Below are 25,969 nucleotides of genomic sequence, written 5' to 3'. Positions count from 1 at the left end.
ACACATTAGGAAACTGAAGCCCCAGGAGGTTAAGTGATTGATTAGTTCAAATTTATTTGCCGCATAAGTACTATCAGGTTACTACAGGATTTTAACAAATGATTGTTAGCATTTCTATAGTGCAATGAAGTTTACAGAGTACTAGTAACTAGGATAACTAGTAATTAGGATGTTAGTGTTATTCCTTTTTTGTAGATGAGGAAATTGAGGCAGAAATTAAGTGACTTGTTCAGGGTTACACAGCTAGTGTGTAAGGATAGATTTGAACTTAAGTCTTTATGGCTCCAGGCTCAGAGTTATATCTACTGTGCCACCTAGCTGCCTATTAACTCAGGTATTCTGATTAGAAAATCATTGCTCTTTCTATTTTGATCCATCATTTGTATCCCTAGTTTTATTAATGTGTGTGTATGTATGTATGTATATGTATATCTCACAGCTAAATATCTAAGTAACTTAATGTCAGGGTAGGTAAGAACAATTGGTTTATCCAAAACTTGAGATTCTCTATGTTTCGATTCCAAATGTTGCTTATTTAGTTCAGAAATTCTCTCATTATTTTGTTGTTGTTGTTGAGTTGTTTCAGTTGTGTCCTCCTCTTTGTGGCCCAAGTTCAAATGTGGCCTCAGACATTTACTAGCTACATAAGCTATGTCACTTAATTCTGTTTGCCTTAATTTACTCAAATGTAAAATGAGATGGAGAAGGAAATGGCAAACCATTCTCTTATCTTTCATTACCAAGAAAACCCCAAATCAGGTCATGAAGAGTCAGACATGACTGAAATTTTGAATAATAACAACAACAATGCACCTAATATAATGTTATGCAGAATCCAGAGGAATGCAGTGTCCAGGAAAATGGAAATGATAGTCCTCCTGAACCCTGAAGTCAGATCCTGTCACCCTGGAGTGAGATCTCATCTAGAATAAATCTTAAGGCAATTGACAAGTTGGAATCTGTCCAGAGGAGGACAATCAGGAGATAAAAGGAAGCGGTGACCATGCTGTTCAAGAATTGGTTGAAGACAATGGGGATTGCTTAGACTAAAGAAAAGAAGACTTGTTTGTTTTTAGGTATTGTTGGACCTTGACCTTGAGAAGGTATCAGTGTTGTCTTTGACTTTAGAAAATAGAACAATAGGTAGAATTTGAAGAGAGGCAGATTTAGGTTTGATGGAAGGATAGACCTCCCAATAATTAGAACTCTTCAAAGGTATAACTGATTTCATTGGCCTAAAGAGCATTTCATTTCACTGTATATCTTCAAATGGAAGCTAGATGATCAAAATCTTCAGAATTTTAGAGCTAGAAGGAATATTAGTTCAACCAGTATTGGAAAGGACTCCCCACTCATCCCTGCTCTCTACTTGAAATCTTCTAAGTCTTCCCAAACCTACTATATTTAAGGCATTATATTTTGAAGAACTCTGATGGCTAAGTAGAGTGAATATCTTTCCAAAGTTTGTTTGATGAATCCCGGTAATGAAAAAACAAAGCAACAACAACAATAAGAAGAAAAACTCTTGACTAACATTTTATAGCAGTTCCTAATTCTCTACCCTTAGAAATCCTTACTGATCTTGAAGGTGCAAATCAGATGACAACTCTGTCATTTAATGTCATTTCCTACTTCTTTACCCTCAGAAATCCTTACTGATCGTGAAGGTGCAGATCATATGACAACTCTGTCATGGAATCTTTTCAGATCCTTGGCCACAACTGAACCTTTTCTCTTGTGGCATCTCATAATTCATTGTAGCTCTCTTATGAATTTTATATTAGATTCATTTGGGTACATATCTTATCCTCTCTTCTACATTAGATTTTATACAGCTTTGTACTTATTAACACAGTGCATTCATTACCCATAATACATGTAACTTAATAAAAGTTATATGAATTGAATTATTTAATTGAGTTTCCTGCATTTTGAAATTATAATCTAATTACATTAGTTGGAGACCCCAGAACACCAGGCATTTGGGAATTGTCTGTCATCTTTTAGTTTTACATTGTGGAGTGAAAATCATTTATTATAGTCATTGATTCATTTATTCTTCCTTGTCATTATAGATCTTTACTCTCTTCTATGTGAACTATTCTGAGCACTCTCCATAGCAAGTTATTCTCGTGTTTCATGCATATTTTACACAGAGAAGGTTCAGGAATAGCAGCTTACCTAAATTCCAAAATTCATGGGCCAGGTCATATCAGGTTATGAAATCTGAATTTGTCCCAAATTTGTCCACAGGTGGCTGTGAGAGGAGGGGGTAGTTGGATCTGATAGAATCAGATAATTGCCTGGAAGAGTCACATATGATGGTGCCTTTGAGAATACTGTAGAAATAGGGATGTTCCAGAAAAATAATGCAGACACACAACTAACCTGTACACTGGAATTCATACTTGCTGACTTTGAAATAGAATACTGACCAAAGTACAATAAGCATTTGCCCCCTGAAAACAGGAAATAGGACTATATCTCTAAATGGGTATGGATATCATCTTTACCCCATCCTGTTCAGCTGAGATGGTTCTTTCACATCTGCCCCTCTTTAATATCTTTCTGAGCTATTTACTCAAAACAACATCAGCATAAAATTTCAGAACTTTCAAATATTTAGATCTTCAGATTCTCAGAAAAGGGGAGGTAAGAATTAGCTACTTCAACATCCTGAGTAATAGTTGCTTGGAATTTATTTAGCATTAGTTGGGGATGTTATATGTATAGATGTAAGACCATTGGGTATATGGTAACATGTGCCTGTAATCCCTAGTACTGGAAAGCATAAATAGGTGAATTACTTGAGTTCTCAGAAATTCTAAATTGTAGTAGGTTCTGCTCTAAGTCTGGAACCAAAATGAGGAAGGAGAGCCACCAGACTTTTTCAAGAAGGGTGACCCCAGCTCAGATTGGAAACAAGTCAAAGATATTGTGCTGTTCAGTAAAAGGGTGGGATTTATGAGTAGCTTATCTTATCTCATTTGGGTGAAATAAGGAACACTAAGGAAGGAAGGAAGGAAGGAAGGAAGGAAGGAAGGAAGGAAGGAAAGAAGGAAGGAAAGAGGGATAAAGGAAAAAAGAAAGGAGAGGGAAGGAGGGAAGGATAGATGGATATGGGTTGAACCATCTCCAAGGTTCCTTCCCTGTCATATTTGAAATTTTATACCTGTGTGCACGGTTTTCATTGTGTAATGATAACAAATTATATAATTTCATGTTTTTATATTCATTCACATATATTGATATATACATACTTGAATTCATATTTATATATATATATATATATACACACACACACACACACACACACACATACACGCACACACACACACACATACACAAATCCATTATTGTTATGGAAAATCAAGTAATGTTGAAGCTAAAGACCAAACTGAACAAATACTTATATTAGGGGAAAATTAGTGTTATCATTCATGCATTAGGATTCCATTTACTCTTCTGTTGTTGAAATTGTTTTAAGTAAGATTCCTTGGTTAAGGCCATGGATACATTAAAAATATCCTCAGATTTTCCTAGTTATGTTTGTATTTCATTCTTCTGTGGTCCACAGCAGGAATGAGGCTTAACCAACATTTTCATTTACCAATGATTGTAATCCAGGTGTGAGCTTTTACTTATAGTAATAAATTATTATCCTTCACCATGGAAGTATAAACAAAGCCCTTAATTAATTAATTTTCTAATTGTTATTTCCTGCTGTGGATGTTAACTAACATTTAATTCTTACATGAATAATTTATCTGTTGTGTTTTTTTAAAAGCCAAGACTCTTTTTTGAATATTATCATAACTGTTGTATTTTATTTTAGTTAAATAAAGAAAATAAGACTTTGAAAAGAATCAGCATGCTCTATATGGCTAAACTGGGGCCTGATGTTATAACTGAAGAGATAAATATTGATGATGAAGACTCAGCTACAGAAACAGAAGGAACCTCTGGGACTTGTGACTCTGTACAATGTCAACAGCAAATAAAAGGTAGGATTTGTTACTCAGCTTATGATCATTTTCTTATAAAACTGAGAATATTATTAGTCAGATTCTACTCTTACTAGTACAGGCTAAGCTTTGTATTAGGATTCTGTACTTTAAGAATCTGGACCTGGAGAATCAATACATCAGTAAGTATTGAGCACTCACTGTCGGCCCAATATTATTGTAGGAATTTTTGGAGATGCAAGAGAAATATAAAACATCATCTCTGGCCTCCGGGTGTTTATAGTATGGATGAAGAAACACAATATAACCCAGTTCTCTGGATCATAAATCAATGGAGAGATCCATGAATTCATTCCTGTAACTATTCCTGCTACAGCACATATAAGAATTAGGAAGACTCATATTCATGAATTCATAATCTATCCTTGGACTTATTAGCTGTGTGAATCTGGACAAGTCACTTAAACCTGTTTGCCTCTGTTCCTCATCTGTAAAATAAGCTGGAAAAGAAAATAGCAAATCACTCCAATTCCTTTGTCAAAAAAACTCCACATGGGGTCGTGGAGCATTGGACATGACTGAACAATAACACAGCAACTCCTGCTAAAGAAAGGATTCCCTTCTTCCTCCTTCCTTCCTTTTTTCATCCCTCCCGCCATTCTTTCATCCCTCTTTTTCTACCTCATTTCCTCTCTCCATCCTTCCTTGTCCCTCTTCTTTGGTCTAGTATGATGTCTTATGCATAGTAGGGTCTTTAAAAAATGTTTTGTTGATGTTCTTTTCCACAGAATAGATTCTTAAATATGTGTCTTGAATTTAGTTCTTTATAACACAAGGAACTTTAAAAAGGGAGAATAAATGGCAAAAAAAAAAGTAGAGCAACAGAAATAAGTATTTTGAGCTAATTTATTAACATTTCTTGTAACATTTGAATAAATGAAGCATCTTTAAAGATAAAACAGAATCTTTAGCATTTGCTTTTGTAAAGTGTTTTCATTTTAATAAGTGTCAATTTCAAATGTTCACCTATTATATTCCAATAATAAAAATATAATGAAGTAAATTAAGAAACAAAACATTCACATTTCTGAAGGGAAAATTACTGGCATTAACCCTTCTATCAAACTAGGTTATATTTTGACTCAGTTCACATAATGTCAGAAGGGCTATAAATTGGCAGTTATTCAGGATTTTTCCTTCAAATCAAACCTTCCAAAGTATAAACTGCCTGTTGTTTGTTTATGCTGTTTTGTGACAAGAGCCCATGACCACTAAGAAATAAAAAAGAAATTAGTACAATGCCTTAATTAGTTTTTCTGGAAGCTTTTTAAAAATATCTATTTCAAAAATGCCAGATTTTTTTTTCAGAATATGGGCTTTGTGGAATATAAGGAAACCAAAGGCTAATGCATTTTATATTTTGCAAATACTTTGTTTATGAATTATGGTAACCATTGCTGTGGTGAGAACAACCCAGTAAAAAGCTCATTAAAATTTGCCTTTGCCTTTTGTTCTCAAATATTGAATCACATTTACTATATGCAATATCCAGGTATTTGTTGTTCTTTTCATCTGATTATTTTCATTAAAATATCCATTTACTTTCCCTTTGTTTTATCTTTTTCTCTTTGAAAAATCTAGAGCTTCGAGATCAAATTATATCTGTTCAAGAAGAAAAGAAGACATTGGCTATTGAACTAGAAAATCTGAGGTCCAAGCTTGTTGAAGCCATTGAGGAAGTATGTATTGGAATAATAAAATAAGGAATACTTTTAAGAGATTTTTAGAAGTAGATAAGAAAAAATCATCTAGTCAGCCACTTAATTTTGATATAAACATTGAGTTTCTTTAACTTTGTGTGTATCAACAACTACTGAAACCACTGAAATTCTAAAACTAAAAAATTATGCTGAATAATATTGAGAAAGGAGTCATTAAATCTTTTACTTGAGAACTTAAACTTAGTAGGAAGATGAAGAAACTAATTTTTTTCCCTTCTAATCATTTTTGGATAGATAAGGTCACATTATAGTATGAGAACTGAACAGGAATTTAAAAATCGCCTTGTTCAATCCATTCATTTACAGATTAGGAAAGTGATTCTCCCAGAGAAAAAGGAACTTGCCCAAAATTAGATGGTTAGTATCCCACCCATAGCTAATATTCAGTTCTTCTGGCTCTATTTTTAGTGTTCTTTCTAATGTGCTGATAGACTAGATTGTCAAAGGCATTCAGGGGAATTCTTCCTTTTCATTGAATATCTTTAAACTTAGCATAAATTTGGTGAAGGAGGAATCTAAATGGTTCTCAAAGTTTTTAAATCCAAGGGTCAGTTCTGTAAGGTCATTTTGCTACTTTGTCTTTGGTTCATTACAAAAAATGCTAATATGAGTGGGGAAATGTTGTTTTAGATGTCTCTGGTCATAGATATTGAGTAAATTATTCAGTCAAATAAATGTAAAATATAGATTTTTCCATTACAATATTAATACTATCTACCATACTTTGAAGATCTGAGATTTTCTACTTCTGTAAGCCTTAAATGCCTCTCACCTCCTTCTTAGTACATAGTGTTTGAGACGATAGTAATTGACAGAGCTTTGTGTCAAACTTCTGGTTATACCACATTATCTAGCCTACAATTCCTGGAGGATGATTGTAGATTTCATTTGTATTCATTGTAGGATTCTTGATTTTGATCTTTGCATTAAATATTATCAATATTTTTCTTGCAGAGAGATAGAGCTAAAAATCAAAATATTTGTTCTGTGACTAGAGCAGTAGTTAGAATTTGAAAATGTTAAATTCTTTATAACACTTTAATTCTTAATGAGTGCTGTACAAAGACTGCCTCACTAATTTTTGGCTTTGAGAAGTGCTTTTTATATGAAGATACATTAATCTATTTGAAGCTATAACTATGTCTTGAATGTAAAATAGAAACCACATTTTACCATATGGTCTCATTTTTACACCGTTGGCTGTTATCTCTTCTCTAAAAATCTCACAACTTTTAGGTAAATAAAGTTAAACAAGAAAAAGCTATTTTGAATTCAGAAGTTCTTGAACAAAGAAAAGTACTGGAAAAATGCAATAGAGGTATGTATGTTCAGTTTCCTTAGCCAAAAAGTTGTACACAATAACCATTCATTTGTTTCTGTTATTATTTCTTTATGCTATTTTCATGCATCAGTCAGGTATTCTTGATCTTGTAATGGAAATGAATTCTCAAATTCTGCTTTACCATCCTCTTCTGATAGTTAATTAACAGATCGCTTTAGGACTTAAAGAATTTAAAAACAGATCTTTAGAGGTTATCTGGTACAAGCCATTCATTTTATAGATGGAGAAATCGAGGCTCAGATAATAAAAAGAACTTGCCAAGAACCACATAATTTGTTTATGGCAAAACCTGGGAATTGGACCCAGGTTCACTACTGTCTTATCTAATGGGGTACAGACTAACTCCTGTCCCTGGAGTTCCCTCATTTCCCTTTTCCTTGCTTTCCTTCTTAGAATCCCAAGTTCATCATATGACTATATCACACACTGCTTTTCTTCTCTTCTTGGTATGTTATGAATAATTACAAGTGCTTTCTCTTGAGAAACTGGATTTAGAAGAAATCCTTGAGCACATTTTAAAAATTCACCATCCAATGTGAGCTTATTCCATAGTTACTCAATGTATACCATCATAGTTACCATGTCTTTAATAAATGCTTCTGAATTTATCCTTTTTAAATTAAATACCACTCTCATCTCTGCTATAATAGCTATAGGAAATATATAGCTATTCCTTCCACATTGTCATGATTGGATACACAGACAGCACCTCCACAATCTGGAAAATCTGCATAAAATTGTTTGGTCCTCCCTTCATACAAGAAAAGTCTGAATTTTTTTGTGTGTTTTATGGAGTTTCTATAGTACCATATAAAATTTGGCTTAAGTATTTGGTCATAGGCTCTGTGTTGTTGCTGGCCTTTGCATGCTATCTGTGACTTCTCCAAAACTACTTCAGATTCCCATTTAATTTCTAATGTTCACCTGTGATATATCAAAACCATGATGGGGAAAGATGTGATATGGAAGGTATAACTGTGTCCCTTGTTGTTTGGATAGTGCCCATTCTTATGTGAGTTCTGATGAGAACCTTTGTGACTGTTTCTTCTGCAAAAGGAATAAATGTAGCTTAATAGAACTAATGTTATCCTAAGATTCAGGAAGTCTTGGGTTCAAAATACAACTCTGAAATTTACTTCATTGTGTGAAAATGGACAGGCGGTCACTTAGATGTTGAATCTTGGTTTCATTATCAGTAAAATGGGAATATTAATCTTTATAATAGTTATAATTTTTGTGAGGACTAGGTTTTTTGTGAGGATTGGGTGAGTAGGTGAGGACTGGACCTGTAATTTCATCAAGGAAGAGAACTTCCAATAAAGACGCAGCTTCCACCAAAGCAGACCATCACTTCTTTAGTAGCTTACAATCTAAACAGTTGTTGGTGAAACTTAGAGGTTATGTGAATTTCTCAGGTTAAGTATCAGAAACTTAGGTAACATAATATATTCAAACATTTGGAAACTTTAATGTGATATATCAATGGTTTTTGTAATATTCAATCCGTTAGTAAGTGAAATAGCTAAGTTTCAGGTAGTGTCAAGTGTCAGAGATACCAGGAAATCAGAAAATAAACCCTGATTTCAAGGAGTTCACACTAGCCTGATTTCCAGTGATTGAATACAGTTTCTATGAAGACTGTAAAGAATCTTTGCCATTAGGTTGAAGATATCCTAACAACCCAAAATATCACTAGTTGTAGATCTGTAAAACCCTTAAACAAGCAAAACACTAGTATTAATTCATATTAACCATTTTATTATAGATCATAAGATTTTAGAATTATCAGGATCTTTAAAGTTCATCTAGTCCATCCCTTGCATATCATCCTCCCTATTCTTTTATAGATTATGAAAACTGAGGCCCAAAGAGATTGTAACATGGCTCTAAATTATTATGCCTGTCTTCAAGGACCATGCTGATTTTTTTCACAAATTTATTCTCTTAGCCTTATATTTTTTGTGATTATAGTAGAGTTTTTAAAATCACGTTATGAAGTGCTAATAATGTTAACCCTAGATTATTTAGAGCTGTACATGAGAGAATAATTTCCTTGAATAACAGGGGATATCAAAAATCATTGTATGTGACAGCTCACCTTTTTTACTATAGTGTCTTGCCATGGAAGAGAAGCTTTGGCTGTAGTCCTTAAAATGGTCTTAAATATTCTTTATCTTGTTCATAAAGTATCTTTTTAAAAGGTGATAGAAAATCAGTTGACTCTCAGTGACCTATAATCCAACATCACAAAGTGCCACTTATATTACTTTACCACTATAAGACTGTTAGGCTTTTGTACAAGGAGGCAGAGGATTTATAGAGTATGGAGTTTGAAATTCTATGTCATTACACTGGAAACTAGTCCTTAGCCAGTTAGGATTGAAGTGCATCGACAGAGCAGAGAGTGAAAGCAATTATTAAGAGAATTCTCTTTTTTAAAAATTTATTTTATTGATATGACTTGTAGGCTAAGACTGAGGTACACTGGTAAAAGAGAACAAGAAAGTAAACAGTGTCTTCCTATATTATGCCTAATATTTGTCAGTATCATTACTTCTTTTCCATCAGCACTGCATTTTAACAAAATATGACACAATTTAAAAGGTAGCAAAGAAATTTGTCTGATCTGTTTTTTTTCTGATGGTATCACTTTATACAAACCTTTAATGCTGCTTCCTAAGTCTGTGAAATCCACAGTCCTTCCTTTTCTGTCTAAAACATACCAGTATTCCTAAATTTGTGATCTCATTGATATGGGTATAACTCCAACACTGTCAAACACAATCCATTCATTCTTGCCTCTTCTGCACAACTCTTGTGACTACCAGTGAAGCCATATAAATTGTCATTCATTCCTTGCTTTCTACTTGGGGCTAGAACATCTTTCTTCCCAGTCAAGCCTTTTTGTTATGACATCTTTTTGGTCACTACTGATTTTTTTCCTTGTTTGTACTGTAATATGCCACATTATTTAAAATTGTTTCATAGTATAGCTGAAGGGTCTTTAGAGGTAATCTAACTCAATCCTCTAATTTTTCAAATGAGAAACCAAGGATTTGGAAAATGAAGTCATTTATTCAAAGACACATCAGTATGTGTTCTTAGATCTAATCAAATGATCTGCCTCTTTGACAAAATAATAGCTAATATTTTTTGGTTTTTAAGTTTTTCAAACTGCAATATCTTGTTTGATTCTTGGAACAATACCAAAAGTAGATGCTATCTACCCCCATTTTATCCCCATTTTACTGATGCAGAAACTCAAAGGATAAGTGACTCACCCAGGGTCATTCAACTTATAAGTAAGTGGCTCTGTTTGAACTCAGGTTTTCCAGGTTCCAGGTTCAATATTCTACCCATTGCTCCATCTTATCTACCTCATTAAATACAAACGTAATAAACTTCTTAATCATGATTCTGTTGTTATCCTTTTAACAGTGTCCATACTAGCAGTGGAAGAATATGAAGAAATGCAGGTGAACCTTGAATTGGAAAAGGATCTTCGGAAGAAAGCTGAGACATTTGCACAGGAGGTGAGTATAGCTCATGCAAACAAAATTGGGACTGGTTTTAGGATAAAACAAAACAAAAATCAACAAAAATCTTTGCCAGTGATAGATCAGATTGACATTCTGAGGCAGGGATAAAACATATAAATAAATAGAATAAAATTTATATATGGTAGAATAAAATTTATCACCCACTGACATCCCAACAGAGAATATGACTTGAAGGCTGGACCACCCATGGCAAGGTTGTCAGAAAACTTCAGAGAGCCTTGGGAATGCCTCTTTTCAATTACCCCACAATGCTATCTTTATGTCAGGTTATTTTTCCATTGGATTTGGAATTTTGCCATAATGTGTATCCACTATCCCAGTCACTCCTCAGTTGTGAGGGTTCTCTTCTTACCTTAGAGATAAGATAGCAAGCAGCATCCTGATCATGTTCCTCTTGTCTACATGCTGTTCATTTCACTGATTCATCTCATTCATTCATTCAGCAGACCTTCTGTGTTTGCTTTATTGTTTATCTTCAATTTGTCCTGTCTATAGCTTGTTTGAACATGGTTATTTGCAGGTTGGTCTCTCTCATTAAACCATGGGCTCCTTGTGATCAGGAACTACCTATTGCCTTTCTTTGTATCCACTTTTTATCTTTGTGTCACAGTGCCTGGTATATAGGTAGTGCCTAATAAATGCTTATTGATTGACTGGTTACAGAGTACTGTGCCAGATACAGAGGGGAATAAAAAGATTTAAAAAATCAAAACTTTCCATTTACCTTTAGAAAGAATACAGCTTAGCAGGGGAGATAAAACAAATGTAAAAATAACAAGTGTGTGAGGAAAGTGCAAAGAGTTGTGGGAGTTTAGAGTAGAGTGAGTATTAATAGAAGGTGACATTTTTTAAGCTTTGTAAGATACTTTGCATATATTCCTTATTTGACAAATCACTGCAAAAAACACTACAGGTATCTTTTAATCTCCATTTTACATAAGAGGAAACTGAGGCTTACAGGGGTTAATGTATACTTTGTCCTTAAACACACATTTAATAAATGCCAAAGCTGAGAATCAGATGTAGGCCTCTCCTAACTTCCAAACCTAGTTCCTTTCCCAGTATACTATATTACTACTAGTATTAGTACTAATACTATTAATATTACCAGCTCCCAAACCAAGCTTTTTTCTTACTATACCATATTACTAGAACTAGTATTATTAATACTAGTTCTTCCAACTCTCAAATCTAGATCTTTTCCCACTATATCATATTGCTACTAGTACTAGTACTATTACTACTAGTACTATTCCTACCGCCCAAACCTAGTTCTTTTTCCACTATATCATATTACTACTAATACTACTACTAGTATCATTACTACTAGTACCACTAACTCCAAACCTAACTCTTTCCCCATTATACAATATTACTGTTAGTACTAGTATTGGTTACTAATACTATTAGTATTACAAACTCCTAAAGCTAGCTCTTTTTCCACTTTATCATATTACTACTAGTACTAATAGTACTAATACCCAAGTCCCAAATCTAGCTTTTTTCCCTCTATACCATATTACTGCTAGTATTAATAGCAATGGATTCTACCTCAGTGGCACAATTTATATCGATGATACAGCTCTTATGTACTGCTTCTGTTGCCATTGGGATTATGACAAATGCAACTGTAACAAGTGAGGCAGAATTTTGACAGAGGCTGGCAGAGATGCATTTTGATAACTTTGCAATATGAATTGGGCAAATCTCTTAAACTTTTCAGGTCTCAGTTTCCTCACCTATAAAACGAGAAGGGTTGTAGTAGATACTAGATTCTGAGGACCTTTTAACTCTCAATTTATGATCCTAAATTTGGAGTAAGCAAGAATCAGTAAAAATTTTTTTAAGCAGTGCAAAAGACATGATGATTCTTATGCCTAGGGGAAATTCAAATGATATTGCTGCACAGGATGGCTTGAAATAGTGAGAGATTAAAGTCCAATGGTCTTTCCATTTTTCTAAATGAGAGATAATAAGGACCTGGATAAGAGAAATAGCAGTGAGCATGGAAATGGGGTAGATGAAGAAGAAATTTTGAAGGTAAAAATTATAAAATTAGATACCTGTTTGTTGTAGGAAAGAAGGCTCTGAGAAGTAGTATTTAGATTTGGAACATGGAAGAGTAAAAATACCCTTAATAGAAAAAAAAAGATAAATCAGAAGGAAATTCAGAAATATGATGACTTCTGTGTGTGTTGGCCTTGAGGATCTATATGACTGAGAAGATATTCAAAATTCAAATCTAGAGCTTAGCAGAAGCCAGAACAAGAATTAAATTTGAGAGTCATCTACCGAATTAACAGGAAAAGTTACAGAAGCACATTGACTTAGAGAGAGAAAGAAAGAGAGGCACATACATACACACACACACACACACACACACACACACAGAGAGAGAGAGAGAGAGAGAGAGAGAGAGAGAGAGAGAGAGAGAAGTCAGTTGATTGGGGAAATCCAACATTTACAGCAGCTTTTTTTTTTTTTTTTTGTATTGTGGACCCTTTTGACAATATAAAAGACAGAACTATAGAAGAAACACATTCTATTAAAATAGTTATCAAAATATATTTTTAAAAATTCAAGATTACAAGCTAAGAACTTATGATTAGGGGAGGGGGTAAAAAGGAAGAGAAGAAAGCAAAGGAAAGAAAAGAAGCTATAATAGAGTAGCTAGAGGACTAAGATGGGCAGTTAAAATGTTTGAATACTGTGGCTCTTAGTCCTATTAATCTTTTGAAGTGATAAATGCTGTAATTGAATGAAACTGTATAAGTCACTGGAGTAAGGTTCATTTACATGTGGTCTCCTGGCTCTGTGTATCATGCTGTGGAATGTAAGGAAGGTATTTAAAAGGTAACGGTAAAAGAACTATCTTCTCTAAAATCTAATTACTTCTTTTTAGTCTTCATTTTTTACTTCTGAGCAATGTTTGACATTGTTGACCACCCTCTCCTCTTGTATACTCACTCCTCTGTGAATTTTCCTGATACTATTTTCCCTATCTTTTCCTTTTATTGTTTTATAGCATTTTCTTTGTGTCCTTAGCTGGATCATTTTCTCTCATATCCCCTAGTTCTGTCTGTGGTTCTTTTTTTCCTTCTCTGTTTTCATTTGGTGACTTTATTAGCTTTCAAGAGCTTACTAAACATCTCGATACATGTGTCCAAAATATTCACCTCTCTCCTAAGATCAGAGTGACAGCACAAAATGTATATTTAGGACATTTCAGATGGGATATTAGTCATTTCAGATTGAACAATCAAAAAGAGAACTATCTTTCCCTGTAACACTCACTCTTCTTCTGTACTTCCCTATAAATGTTTAGGCACTACCATTCTCTCAGTCACATGGGTTTCAGTTAGTCTCATCCCTTGTTCCTCATTCTGCCTCACTGAACATGGTTATTCAGTTGTGCAAAACTCTTCCTCAATAACACTCTACCTCTTTGGGTCTTGGTGATGTGTCTACCACAGTGACTTTTCCATCTTTGCTAGAAAATATCGATGGAATATGGGGTTGTTGTGAAGGTGTTAAATGGGATTTGCATGTGTACATGAAAAAACAGACATTAAGAATAAATCCAGATAAATTTTTAAAAATAAGACCACCTCTTTCTTTATTTTCACCCAGCCATCACCTGTGGCATAGATCCTTTTAATAGGTTTCTCTGCTTTTTTCCTTCCCTTTCTCTGGGCCTTCCTCCACATTGCAAAGTGACTTTTTAAAAGTGCATATCTTATCATGTCAATTCCACTACTCATCTTCAGTGGTTTCTTATTACCTCTTATTACTCCTCTGTTTGACATTTAAAGCCTTTCAGGAACTGGCCCTAATCTATCTAATTATAAATTATTTTCCTCCATTAGACTGAGTTCCCTGACTGTGGTTTTTGTTTGTTTATTTTGCTTTTTGTCTTTTTATATACCTCACATTCAGCACAGTCTGTACTTGGCTCACAGTAGAGGCTGAATAAATGATTATTGAATTCATGACCTCTTTAGCCTGGGCAAACTGTCCTTGTTTCTGTTTTTCAAATAGTAACTCTTGCCTATCTTCATGCCTCTGTATAAATTATTCAATTCCTCCCTCTCCCCATCTCTGCTTTTTAGAATCTCTAGTTTTCTCCAAAATATAGTTCAAATATTACTTTTTTTTTACATAAAACACTTCTTGAATTCCTCTTTCCCCTACTACTAGTATCTTTCCCACAAAATCATTTGCTATTTATTTTTAATAGACCCAAATGTGTGCAATGTGTACAATTACAAGGAATTGTAAGCAATGACTAATTCCCTTTAGACTTTGTATCCCTAGTGCTTAGCATTTGGTTGGCATTTAATAAATTCTTATACATTGATTGAAGGGAAAGAAAGCCATGATTGGAAAGTAGGAGTGATCGAAAGTCAAAGAATCAGAATTAAAAGGATGACATTTGAAAATCAGATTCTGGTTTGGTGAAATAGCTTATCCAAGCTTAAATGTTATTATCCAGTCATTGTGCTTTGGGAAAGGTTTAATGGAAAGTGATCTATCTCAAAGAATTATGATTCATTCCTTTCAGAAACTTTAGTGAAATGTAACTAATATTGTCATTTAATTACTGTGGAGGGAAATGAACCAAAAGGGGGGAGGGGAGGATTGCTGTAGTAGTATGAATAATGGACATAAATAAGCAATGGGGTTATAAGGAGTTGGAGTCGAAGATATCAGCTTGAATATACCTACGTTGCTAAAATGAAAAGGTTGTCTGATTTTGACCCGAATGCCAGGGTATATTTTGTGAAACATTTCAAGTTTCCTGTCTGTTCTTTATGAAATGATGTGAAAATACAAAGCTTGAGAAGACTTTGAAGGCCATGGTAGTAGTGAGAGGAGAAATGGAAGAAGCAAGATTCCACAAAGAATAAGAAAATGAATTCGTTACTCTTCCATGCATGTAGCAAGTCTGTAATAAATATTCGTTGGTGGTGATAACAACATTGGCGTGTTAACCCCAATGAAACAGCAAAATGGAAAAGTGAAGCAGGGACAAAATGACAGGAACAGTGACATTTAATTTTACCAGTTACAGGGATACTTGCTTTAGTGCTGAACATTTAAAAAAAACCCAATATTTTAATGAATCTAGGACAAATACACTTGATTGTGATAGTGAATAATTTTTTTCTCTTCTTAAAAAGATAAAATCAGATTGAAAATAGCATAAGGGGGAAAATAAACAAGAAATAACCCAGTACTATAAAGTAGGAAACTCAGAACATTTTAACAAGATTTGTAATTCAGTGGTTTCTTTTGGACTGTATTAAAATGTGGAAAATCATGCATTGTTTTTTCTTTATAGATTTATCTTTCCAACTTTTTGTCTTTATCATCAATTGGTTATATATATGGTCTATGTGCTAGCTAACATATATTATTGTCTATATTATAAATATATAATATGTAATATATATCTATAATGTAATATAATATAATAGACAAATATTTATGAAGTGAAACAGTCCCTGCCCATAAAAGCTTAAAATCTAGCTGGGGGAAACAACATACACAAATATATAGATAGAAAATAATAATGATGAAAACTATTTATCCAGAACCTTGAAGTTTCCAAAGTACTTTACAAATATTACCTCATTTGATCCTCACAACAATCTGAGAAGTAGGTGTTATTATTATTCCCCATTTTATAGATGAGGAAGCATTCTGATGAAGGCACGCCATTCTAGGTGGTCCTATACTAGTATCTCCTATGTCATGCAATTGTTTCTAAAATTCTTAAGATCTTGAGAATGTATCACTTTGTATCCTTGTATCACTTTGTCTGACTAATTTGTGAGTGCTTGTCCTGTGTGAGCTTTCCAATAAAATATTTTTTTTTCCATAAGCGTAAATTTGGAATTCAAACAATGTGGCCACTCAGTGGAGTTGTGCTCTCTAGCATTAGTTTGAATACTTGGCAGTTTAGTTCAAGAAAGGCTATCAGTATGTGATATCTTATCCTGCCAGGTGATCTTCAGAATCTTCCTAAGACAATACAAATGGAAGCGATCCAGTTTCCTGGCATGGTATTAGTAAACTGTCCAAACTCAGCCTCATATGGGAAAAACAATGTGTTAAATGTTGTGAGGGCACTCAATGAAGTATCTGGAATTAAAGATTGTGAAGAGGAGTGGTGTAAGATGATTTAACAAATTATATAATTTATTTGGACAGAAACAAATTATGCTTTTTGACATTTGAGTTTTAAGAGAGTGGTTTTCCTCACTTGACCTCAAGCCAAGTTTTAATAATTCAGTTTTTTTTTTTTCTCAACAGACATCTCTAGGTCTGATCCTTTCAGAGATTTGATTGTAGTCTTCTGCTAAAAACATTTTAGTAACTTCCTTTTGCCTCCTGAGTAAAGTTCCTTAGTCTGGTATTCAATACCTTCCATAATCTGGTACCACTTACTCTACCTCTTACATTCCTCCCTTATCTATATTCTGTGCTCCAGCCAATGTGAACTTCCTGTATCCCTTTTTATTCCCCTTTCCCTCACCATACTTTTCTGCTTTTCTGACTTTTGCTTAAGCTGGTCCTTCTGCTGCATCCCATTGTCTCAATTCCATCTCTTAAAGCTTCTCTCCATTGCTGCCTTCTTCAGAAGCCCATCCCTCATATCTTTCCTTCCCTTACCTGCAGTCTCATTTAGTTTTTTGCTTGTATCTCCATAATGTTTTCACTGTATGTTACTATTTTTTGTTATTATTTGTGTATGCATCCTATTCTTTCCCCTTTCCTCAACTATAACAGCTACACTGATATAGTATGTATCTCCACATTTGATCTCCACAAAAAACCCTGTGATGTAAATACTGTTAATATTCCCATTTTACAGATAAAGTGATGAACTCCAAGTTTAAGTGATTTGCCTAAGGTCACATAGTTAGTGTCTGAAATAAGATTTGAACTTGGGTCTTCTTGACTTTAATCCTGCACTCTATGTGCTAACTAGAATATAAGCTCAGTGAGAACAGGAACTAGATCTTAACCTGTATATGGAAGCCACTTTATAAATTTTGTTGAATTGCAATTGAATTTAATCCCAGTGGCTCCGTTATATACAATCAATAAACCTATACTAAGTGCCTGGTAAGGGTTGGGCACTGAATTAAGAACTGGAGGTACAGAAAGAAGCAAAAGAGTCCTGCCCTCAAGGAACTTACAGTCTAACAGGAGAAGGAAGTACCCTACAGCTACTAATACTGGTCTCATTTGAGGTTCCTTTTCCACTGAGTGATTTTTACTGAATACCTACTGAGAACAGAATACCACAGTTGAGACTGTGGGATATCCCATAAACAGATTCTCTGTTCTCCCAGAAGCACTATAATTTAATAATAATACTAATATTTCGCCAACATTTATATAGTGCTTACTATGTGCCAAGCATTGTGCTTAATGCTTCATAATTTTATCACATTTGATTCTCACAGAATTCCTAGGAATGTAAGTGTTATTAATATTCCTATTTTACAGATGAGAAAATTTAGGCAAACAGGGGATAAGTGACTTGCCAGGGTCACACGGCTAATAAGTTGACAGAATTTGAACTCAGGTCTTTCTGACTCCAGGCCTGACACCCTATTTTTGCTTTTTAATCCAGATCTCTCATTTCACAGATTAGGAGAATAATGTCCAAAAAAGACAAATGGTTTATTTAAGATGACCCAAGTAGCAGAGTCAGGATTCTACATTGGATATGACTTGAAATCCATCACTGTCTATTCTACTGCTCTGCCACTCATGGCATATGCTTAGTGCCAATAAATAACACAGGTGGTGAGTCCTATAGGAAACCAAGTGTCCTAAGGCTTTAAATGCAGACATTTTGCAAAATAATGCTGGTTGACAGACTATGCCAGGCTTCCCTGCAGCTGATGTTGCTGTTTGTGAATGCCAAGCTCTGAAAATTAATCAGGGTGCAAATAATAGTGTTCTGTCATTTTTCTGCATGAAAAAAGTATCTTAGTTGAGTGTATTCTACCCATGAGAGACTGACAGGTGGAAGCACATGCTTCCAAAGAGCAGATCGGCAGCATTCATGTGTGTCCTGCCTCTAGTTCCTACAGATGGTGGAATTGAAATGTTTTGTTTTCCAGGCAAAGCTAAATCATTATTGCCTGTCCCAATGCTGCCATGTATCTTGATACTGAGGGCCAGACATTGGAGGGCAAATACAGAGGAAGAACACATGATCCCTGTCCTCAAGGAGCTTTCATCTTATATTATTTACTCAGTTCAAAAAATGTTTATTGGATGTTTCTTATTTGCAAGGCACCATGCCACCTGCTGGTTTGTGTTTCCCAGCAGTGATTTTGGTCCTAAAAGGTTATTCTCATGCTTGGAAGGAATCTCAATAAGTGATTATATTCTGATTGTGTCTAACTGGAAGATTTTGCCTTTTTTAGAAAAAAAGTAAGAGTATGTCTTGATATGATAATGGAACATATGGATTCTATATCTTTTAAAAAGTGACTTACAGTATCTGAAGACTGGAATGCTGAACCAGAAAAATGTGGCCTAATTTCAGTTTGAAAAAATCTGACTTGGGGTCACTGTCCTACTAACATATATAGGGTGAAAAAAAATTAAGTAAAAAGAAAAAATCATTTTCACTCCTGCTCACAAACTGTTCTAAACTCTGTAGGAGGAAACACATAGTGGTCCCCTCTTAATAGTCTAGTATATATTCTTGTTATGTATTTATAAGGCTGCTTATAATGCTGTCTTTTTTTCTCTAGCATCTTAGCTCAGCTAAAGAGCCTTTAAGATGTATTCCTTTACCTACCCTGGAAATGAAAATTCAATGGGCCTTTCTTTTCCTTTTCATCAAGTTGCACTTCGAGATCTAAGTGGAACAGTTTGTCTATTTCTTTGTTATTAACTTTTGCAGATGTTCATTGAACAAAACAAGCTTAAGAGACAAAGCCACCTTCTGCTGCAGAGCTCGGCCCCTGACCAGCAGCTTTTGAAAGCTTTAGAGGAAAATGCAAAACTCACCCAGATCTTAGAAGAAGAGAGAATTCAACATCAACAAAAGGTAAAGCTAGATTTTCTTTCAGAAGACTTAAATTTTTTTCTTTTAAATTTAAACACAACTAGTTATTGATTATTTGTTCTAACTGAGGGATCAGCACAGAATGGATGAATGAAGTCCACATATATAATTCTACTGTTCATGTTATTCATTGGTTTCTGTCTTCTTGAAGCCAGTCTTGGCCAAAAAAATTTACCAAATTAAATTAAAGGACACACTGTATTTAAAAGTTTGAATGAATGATTAAAAAATAGGAAGGAGCAAGGGAAGGAGAAGTTGTAAGAGGAATGGATAATGCAGAACTGGATAATTGAGAGTCTTAGGTTTTGAAGTAAAGTGAACAGTATTCTCAAAATTTATCTTTAGGGAATACTGAAGCTTTATTCTCTAACTTTCACAGGCAGGAAAAGAGACCCATGGGAGTATTAATTGCTTGCTTATAGAAAGGCTAGTTTTCTCAACTAGCCTAAATTGTATACATTAAAGAGTTGGTGAGTGGTTCTTTCAATGTACCATTCAAACCAATATAGCCTACCTATAGGGAACTGGAGGCTTCAAGCAGAATAGGATAGTCATTGTAGTAGCTGAAGAGAGAAGAAGGGGGAGAGGAGAAAAAGAAAAAGGTGGAACAAGGACTTTAAAATTAAAATATCTACTTTAGAAAAATTACATCAACACTGGCAGCACTTAAAATGTTTGGAGGTGGAGTTGGGGGTGGTGGAGGGAGGAAAGGGTTTATAAAATGCCATTTGTTAATGCTTACTGTACTGAATAGCAATTGTAATTTCTTTTTGTGAGTGCTCATATTTTTTACAAAAGTCACTGGAAGGCTTGGGTTTGAAGGATAGAGTTAACTTAATCTATTTAGGTACCACAGTGTGTGAATTATTTGGGACAAGGTAAAATAATTACATTAATTGATATACAATTAATCTTAGAATTTTTTCCATCTTTAACAATATTTAAAAATAGATCTTTAATGATATCTTTTGTTCTCACATTATCTATTTTTTCTCTGTACTTCTTCCCTTCTATCTTATCAGGGAACATTCCATATAGCAAAGAATTGTTTAAAAAAGAAAAAAAATTAAGCAAAATCGATCAGTACATCAGAAAATGTTCTGCAAAGGAGTGGGGAAAAGGACACGTCTTTTTCCATCTCTTCATTTTTCATTATAACTTTTCATTATTTAGTTTTGGTTATTTTGTAATTATTCTTTCCATATCAGTTTACGTTGTAATAATCTTTTAAGTCTGTTGTTTTCCTGGTTCTATTTACTTCATGTTGCATAAATTCATATCAGTTTTTAAAGGTTCTCTGCATTTATCATTTAATTTTTGTAGCACATGAGTGTTCCATCATATTCATGTATCACAACTCATTTAACCATGCTCTAATAAATTAACATATGCTTTCCCTTTCCAATTCTGTTAACCCCAAAACTGCTGCTATAAATATTTTTTTACATTTGGATCCTATCATTTTTATCATATGCAATATGATATGAGGAACCAGTAGCAATCCTTCTGAGGAAGGGAAGAGAAAAAAACATTTATTAAGCACTTACTATATGCTGAATATTGTTCTAAGCACTTTACAAGTATTATCCAATTTGATCCTCACAATAAGTCTAGGAGATAAGTGATATTGCTGGGAAAACAGACACATATTACATGATTTGCCCAGAGTCACAGAGCTGTTAAGGGTCTGAAGTCAAATTTAACTCAGGACTTCCTAATTCCATTCTCAACACTATATAATTGCCTTCTAGGTTTTTTCTGAAAATTATTGCTTTAAATTTGTGAGTTTGTGGCACTGTTTTTCATTTTCTATCATACTTTACATTCCAGTTCATTGCTAACTAGTTCTTCTTAGGTGTGAGCTTGAAATTCTTTAAAACATTTGACTTCTCTGTACCAAAAGCCATTACAATATCTCGACCAGTCATCAAAGTGTGCTCTTCAAAAGTTATATATTTTTTTCATGTTTGTCAAGAGTCTTATCCATTCTTCAAACCTACAGGATTAAAAACAAAACAAAAGAGAGCAATAAAATATGTATATGGCACAAAATCTAGACAGAACTAACTAAACAAAGAGAAACCAATGCAATCAAATTTTATCTTGTCAGGATAAGATAGTCTAAGTTACCTCATTGTTAGTAGAAGTATACATACATGAAAATTACTATCATAACATAAGACTATATGAGAATCATTATCCTATGTAATTCATGCACAACTCTAGTATTTTTGGTAGTTTAGTGCATGTTTTTAGAAGAATTTATACCATCCTTCAGTCACAGTATCTGGACTTTTGATATCATGTCATTCACCTCAGAATTTTATCACCTTTTGTCCAGGATACTGAAGAGCCTTCTAATTAATTTTCATATTTCAAATCTCTCTCCTTTACAGCTCATCCTTCACATAGCTGCCAAAATGTTACTCCTAACCTCTGACCAATCTGATCTGAATAACAAGATACAGTGGTTCCCTGTCTCTAGAATCAAATAAAACTCCATTTTAAATTCTTTCATAATCTGGCTCCAACCAGGCTTATTACATATTACTTCCCTTCATAGTCTTTTCTTCCAGTCAGATTGACGTTTTTATTCTTCATTACATGGGACATTCCACTTCCCTTCTCTAGAGATGGAAGCCTTTGATTAGGCTATTTTCCATGAATGGAAGGCACTAAACCTATCAAAAATCCCCAGCTCCTTCAAAGTTCAATTTAAGCCCTATTTAGTACATGAAGGCAACAACATAGCCTTGGTCATTATAGCCTCTCTCTGAAATTACCTTGTACTTACTTTGGAAATACTTATATGAATCAGTACTGTTTCCCATGATAAAATGTAATCTCCTTGAGGGCATCAAGTTCCATTCTGTGTCCAAAGCACCAATACAATTCCTGGCATAGAATTACTTTAATAAATGCTTGTTGTTTGAGTGACACACTTCAGTTTACAAAATACCTGGATGTTTCACTAGAAAGTGAACCCAAATTGGGGGGGAGGTTGACTGTTTTAAGTAAATTTTCATCTAGGTCTAACCTATTTGAGGATATGCCACTTGTTTGGGTCTGGTGAATTTTTTTTAAGCCAGTTCCTTATAGTTGATGAAGTCCTAAAAAGAGAAGTGGTGGTTACAAAGAGTTGGTATAGTTTTGTTAAGAAAAAGTCATCCCAGACCAATATTGGTTTTTTTAACTGAATTTCTGAGCTAATCATTGTAAAAAATAGTTTCCTTTATGCTATCATAGCTTTTGATAAAGTTATCTTATATTTTTGTTCATAGAGAAGATGGAGAGACATAGATTAGAAGGTAATAAATTTAAATGGATTTATGGTTGCTTATATGTTTGTACTTGCAAGAATACTTATTCTAGGTTCTAGGTCAGTATGACATGAGGTCCCTAGATGAGGTCCCTAGTGAAATATCACAGGGATCTATCCTGTGCCTTATGCTGTTTAACATTTTTATCAGAGGCTTAGATAAAGTCACAAATGGTGTGCCTATCAATTTTGCAGATTCCATGAAACTGAGAAAAATTGGTAATACAATAATTTGTCAGGATTCAAAAGGATCTTGACAGTACAGAGCATTGGGATTCAATCAAAGCTCAGTAGAGTAGAATGCGAGGTCTTTCACTTAGATACAAAACAACAATAATAATAGCTAATATTTATATAGTCTTCCCCTATGTTGGGCTAAGTGCTTTCCAATTATTATCTCATTTGATCCTCACAACAACCCTGAGAGGTAGGTGTTGTTATTATTCCCATTTCATAGAAAACTGAGGGAAACAGGTGAAGTGACTTGATCAGGATCACAAAGCTAATAAGTGTTTACGGTAGAATTTAAACTCAGTTCTTGCTGACTCCAGGGCCATCAGCCAAACCACCTAACTTCATTGTACAATTGAGAAGTATAAAATGGGGGAGACAGGATTACACAGTTGTTCTGAAAAAGATCTGGGTTTTGGTGTACTCCTAAAACCACCCAGTACAGATTACCAGAGTGATTGATGTAGCAGACAAAAAAATAAATGAAGTCCAGGGTTGCACTGAATCCAAGAATAAGAAAATGGTAATCCCATTGTAAAATACCCTTATCAGACTTTCTTCTGCAGTATCACTCTCAGTGTTGAGCACCACAATTTAAGAAGGATATTGATCAGCTGGAGAGTATCCAAAGAAGGGCACTAAGTGCATGATATTAAAGAATCAGTACACTTATTTAGCTGGGAGAAGATTAGATATGATAACTAGCATCAAGGTTTTGAAAGGATATTCTGTTAATCAAAAATTAGACTTCTATTTAGACCCCTGGGGATGGGGTGGGAACAGAACTAGGAGCAAAGGGGAAAAAGGAGAGTAACAAATAGGCTAATTGAGGTTTGACTTCAGAAGAAAAAATAAAACTTTTTAACTGCCACAAGTGGATGAGAAACAGAGGGTTCCTCCTCCTTGGAGATCCTCACACAGAGGCCAGATTTTATCACATGTCAAGTGTGTGACAGTGAGAGTTCTTTCTGTGTATAGTTGGATTAGATGGCCACTGAGGTCCCTTCCAGTTCTCAAATTCTTCTTCTAAGCATCCCAAGATATCTATGAAGTACACAGTCAAAAGAACAATCATTTCTGTTTTCCCTGCCAAATGATGACAGTAACCAATGTCTAAAATTTACAGGTTAAAGAATTAGAAGAGCAACTAGATAATGAAACACTCCATAAGGAGATCCATAATCTCAAACAACAGTTGGAACTTCTGGAAGAAGATAAGAAGGAATTGGAGCTGAAGTGTCAGAATTCTGAGGAGAGAGCTAAAAATCTAAAGCATTCAGGTAAAATTGTACAAACTCAAAGTTAGCATTTAAATTCATTTAGCTAACATTGTTCTAGTTTTACAGAATTACAGGGGATGATAAAACAATCTATCCATTAATCCTTGATCTTTTTTTTCATGAACTTTGGTGTTTCTTGTCTAAGATATACACACAGAATTAAACAAACTGAAAATATCTCAAACTTGGGAATTTTTTTAAGGTTTTCATTTCAAATACTGACAGAACTGTTCTTTCTACTATATGTTGCTTTGCCTTTTTCTTTTAACCTAAACAGAATAAGATGTGGCCATTGGCATATTGAGCATTTCATGACACACAATGGACAGTAATATTCTTAACACCACACTTAACAGTATGGTGGCATGCAGTAAACTACTTTTTTGACCTAAATTTGTGGTTTCATTAATAAGGAATTTATCTATTCAGGATATATCTTGTTTGTACATAGTTGTATATTGTCTTCCTCTCCTCTCCCCCCATAACATTATGACCTCCTTGAGGACAAGATCTGATTTTTTACCTCTTTATCCCCAGTGTTTAGCACAGTGTCTACCACAGAGTAGGCACTTAATAAAATGCTTGTGTTTGACTTGATTTGTCAATGAGGAAACTCCTTTAACATGTGCAGTTTGTTGTCAGGAGCTCTAATTAGTTAAGTGACTTGCCCAGAATCACACAAGTAGTATAGGTCAAAAGTAGAATTTTTAACTGGTTCTTTCTAACTCCAAAACTGTTACTGCCTCTCCAGTATTCCTGGAGATATAACCTCAAACCATAATTCAAGAATGTATTCCTTAGGACTAAGAACTAGAAGGAACCTTAGAAATCACCAGGTTCAACCCGTATACTATACAAATGAAGAAACTGATACATGTTAAAAGGATTAATAGAATTTACTTGTAAAATTTGGATCATCACACATAACAAAGTAATTTTCTTTTAGAAATTAATTTATTAAAAGGTGATTCTCTCCATATTGCTTCAGTGTTTCATATGTTTTGTTATTGTTGTTGAAGACTTTTAAATGTTTGTGTTAGACTATAGAAATATACACATATCTCACATAAAGCTATTCTAACATAATTTTGCAGCATCATACTTGATACAGTGTTTCTAAACCCCATGGATAGATAAATCATAGCATCCTGCTGCAGTAATACGTAGTCAGTGGTAAAGGGCAGCTGGCTGGTATATTAAATAAAATACTGGAATTGGAATCAAGAAGACTACTCTTCCTGAGTTAAAATCTGGCTTCAAACACTTGCTAGGGGTGGGACCCTGGACTAGTCACTTCATCCCGTTTGCCTCAGTTTCTTCATCTGTAAAATGAGCTGGAGAAGGAAATAGGGAACACTCCAGGAACTTTATCGAGAAAACGCCAAAGAGGA

General features: G+C 34.3%; 1 protein-coding gene across 2 annotated transcripts in view; it reads left to right on the top strand.

The window, feature by feature from the left end:
- Positions 1–25,969, top strand: part of SHTN1 (shootin 1) — a 106,043-nt gene that overhangs the window by 40,463 nt on the left and 39,611 nt on the right. For both annotated transcript variants that reach the window (XM_031955926.1, XM_031955927.1), the window contains exons 5-10: positions 3,836–4,004; positions 5,607–5,704; positions 6,983–7,064; positions 10,527–10,621; positions 19,584–19,730; positions 24,425–24,578. In XM_031955926.1, coding sequence (XP_031811786.1) covers positions 3,836–4,004; positions 5,607–5,704; positions 6,983–7,064; positions 10,527–10,621; positions 19,584–19,730; positions 24,425–24,578 — 745 coding nt within the window. The remainder of the gene's footprint in view (positions 1–3,835; positions 4,005–5,606; positions 5,705–6,982; positions 7,065–10,526; positions 10,622–19,583; positions 19,731–24,424; positions 24,579–25,969) is intronic.

The sequence above is a fragment of the Sarcophilus harrisii genome, chromosome 2 (genome assembly GCF_902635505.1).
Source record: "Sarcophilus harrisii chromosome 2, mSarHar1.11, whole genome shotgun sequence".
Lineage (NCBI taxonomy): Eukaryota > Metazoa > Chordata > Mammalia > Dasyuromorphia > Dasyuridae > Sarcophilus > Sarcophilus harrisii.
This window is presented reverse-complemented; position numbering and strand designations above follow the sequence as displayed.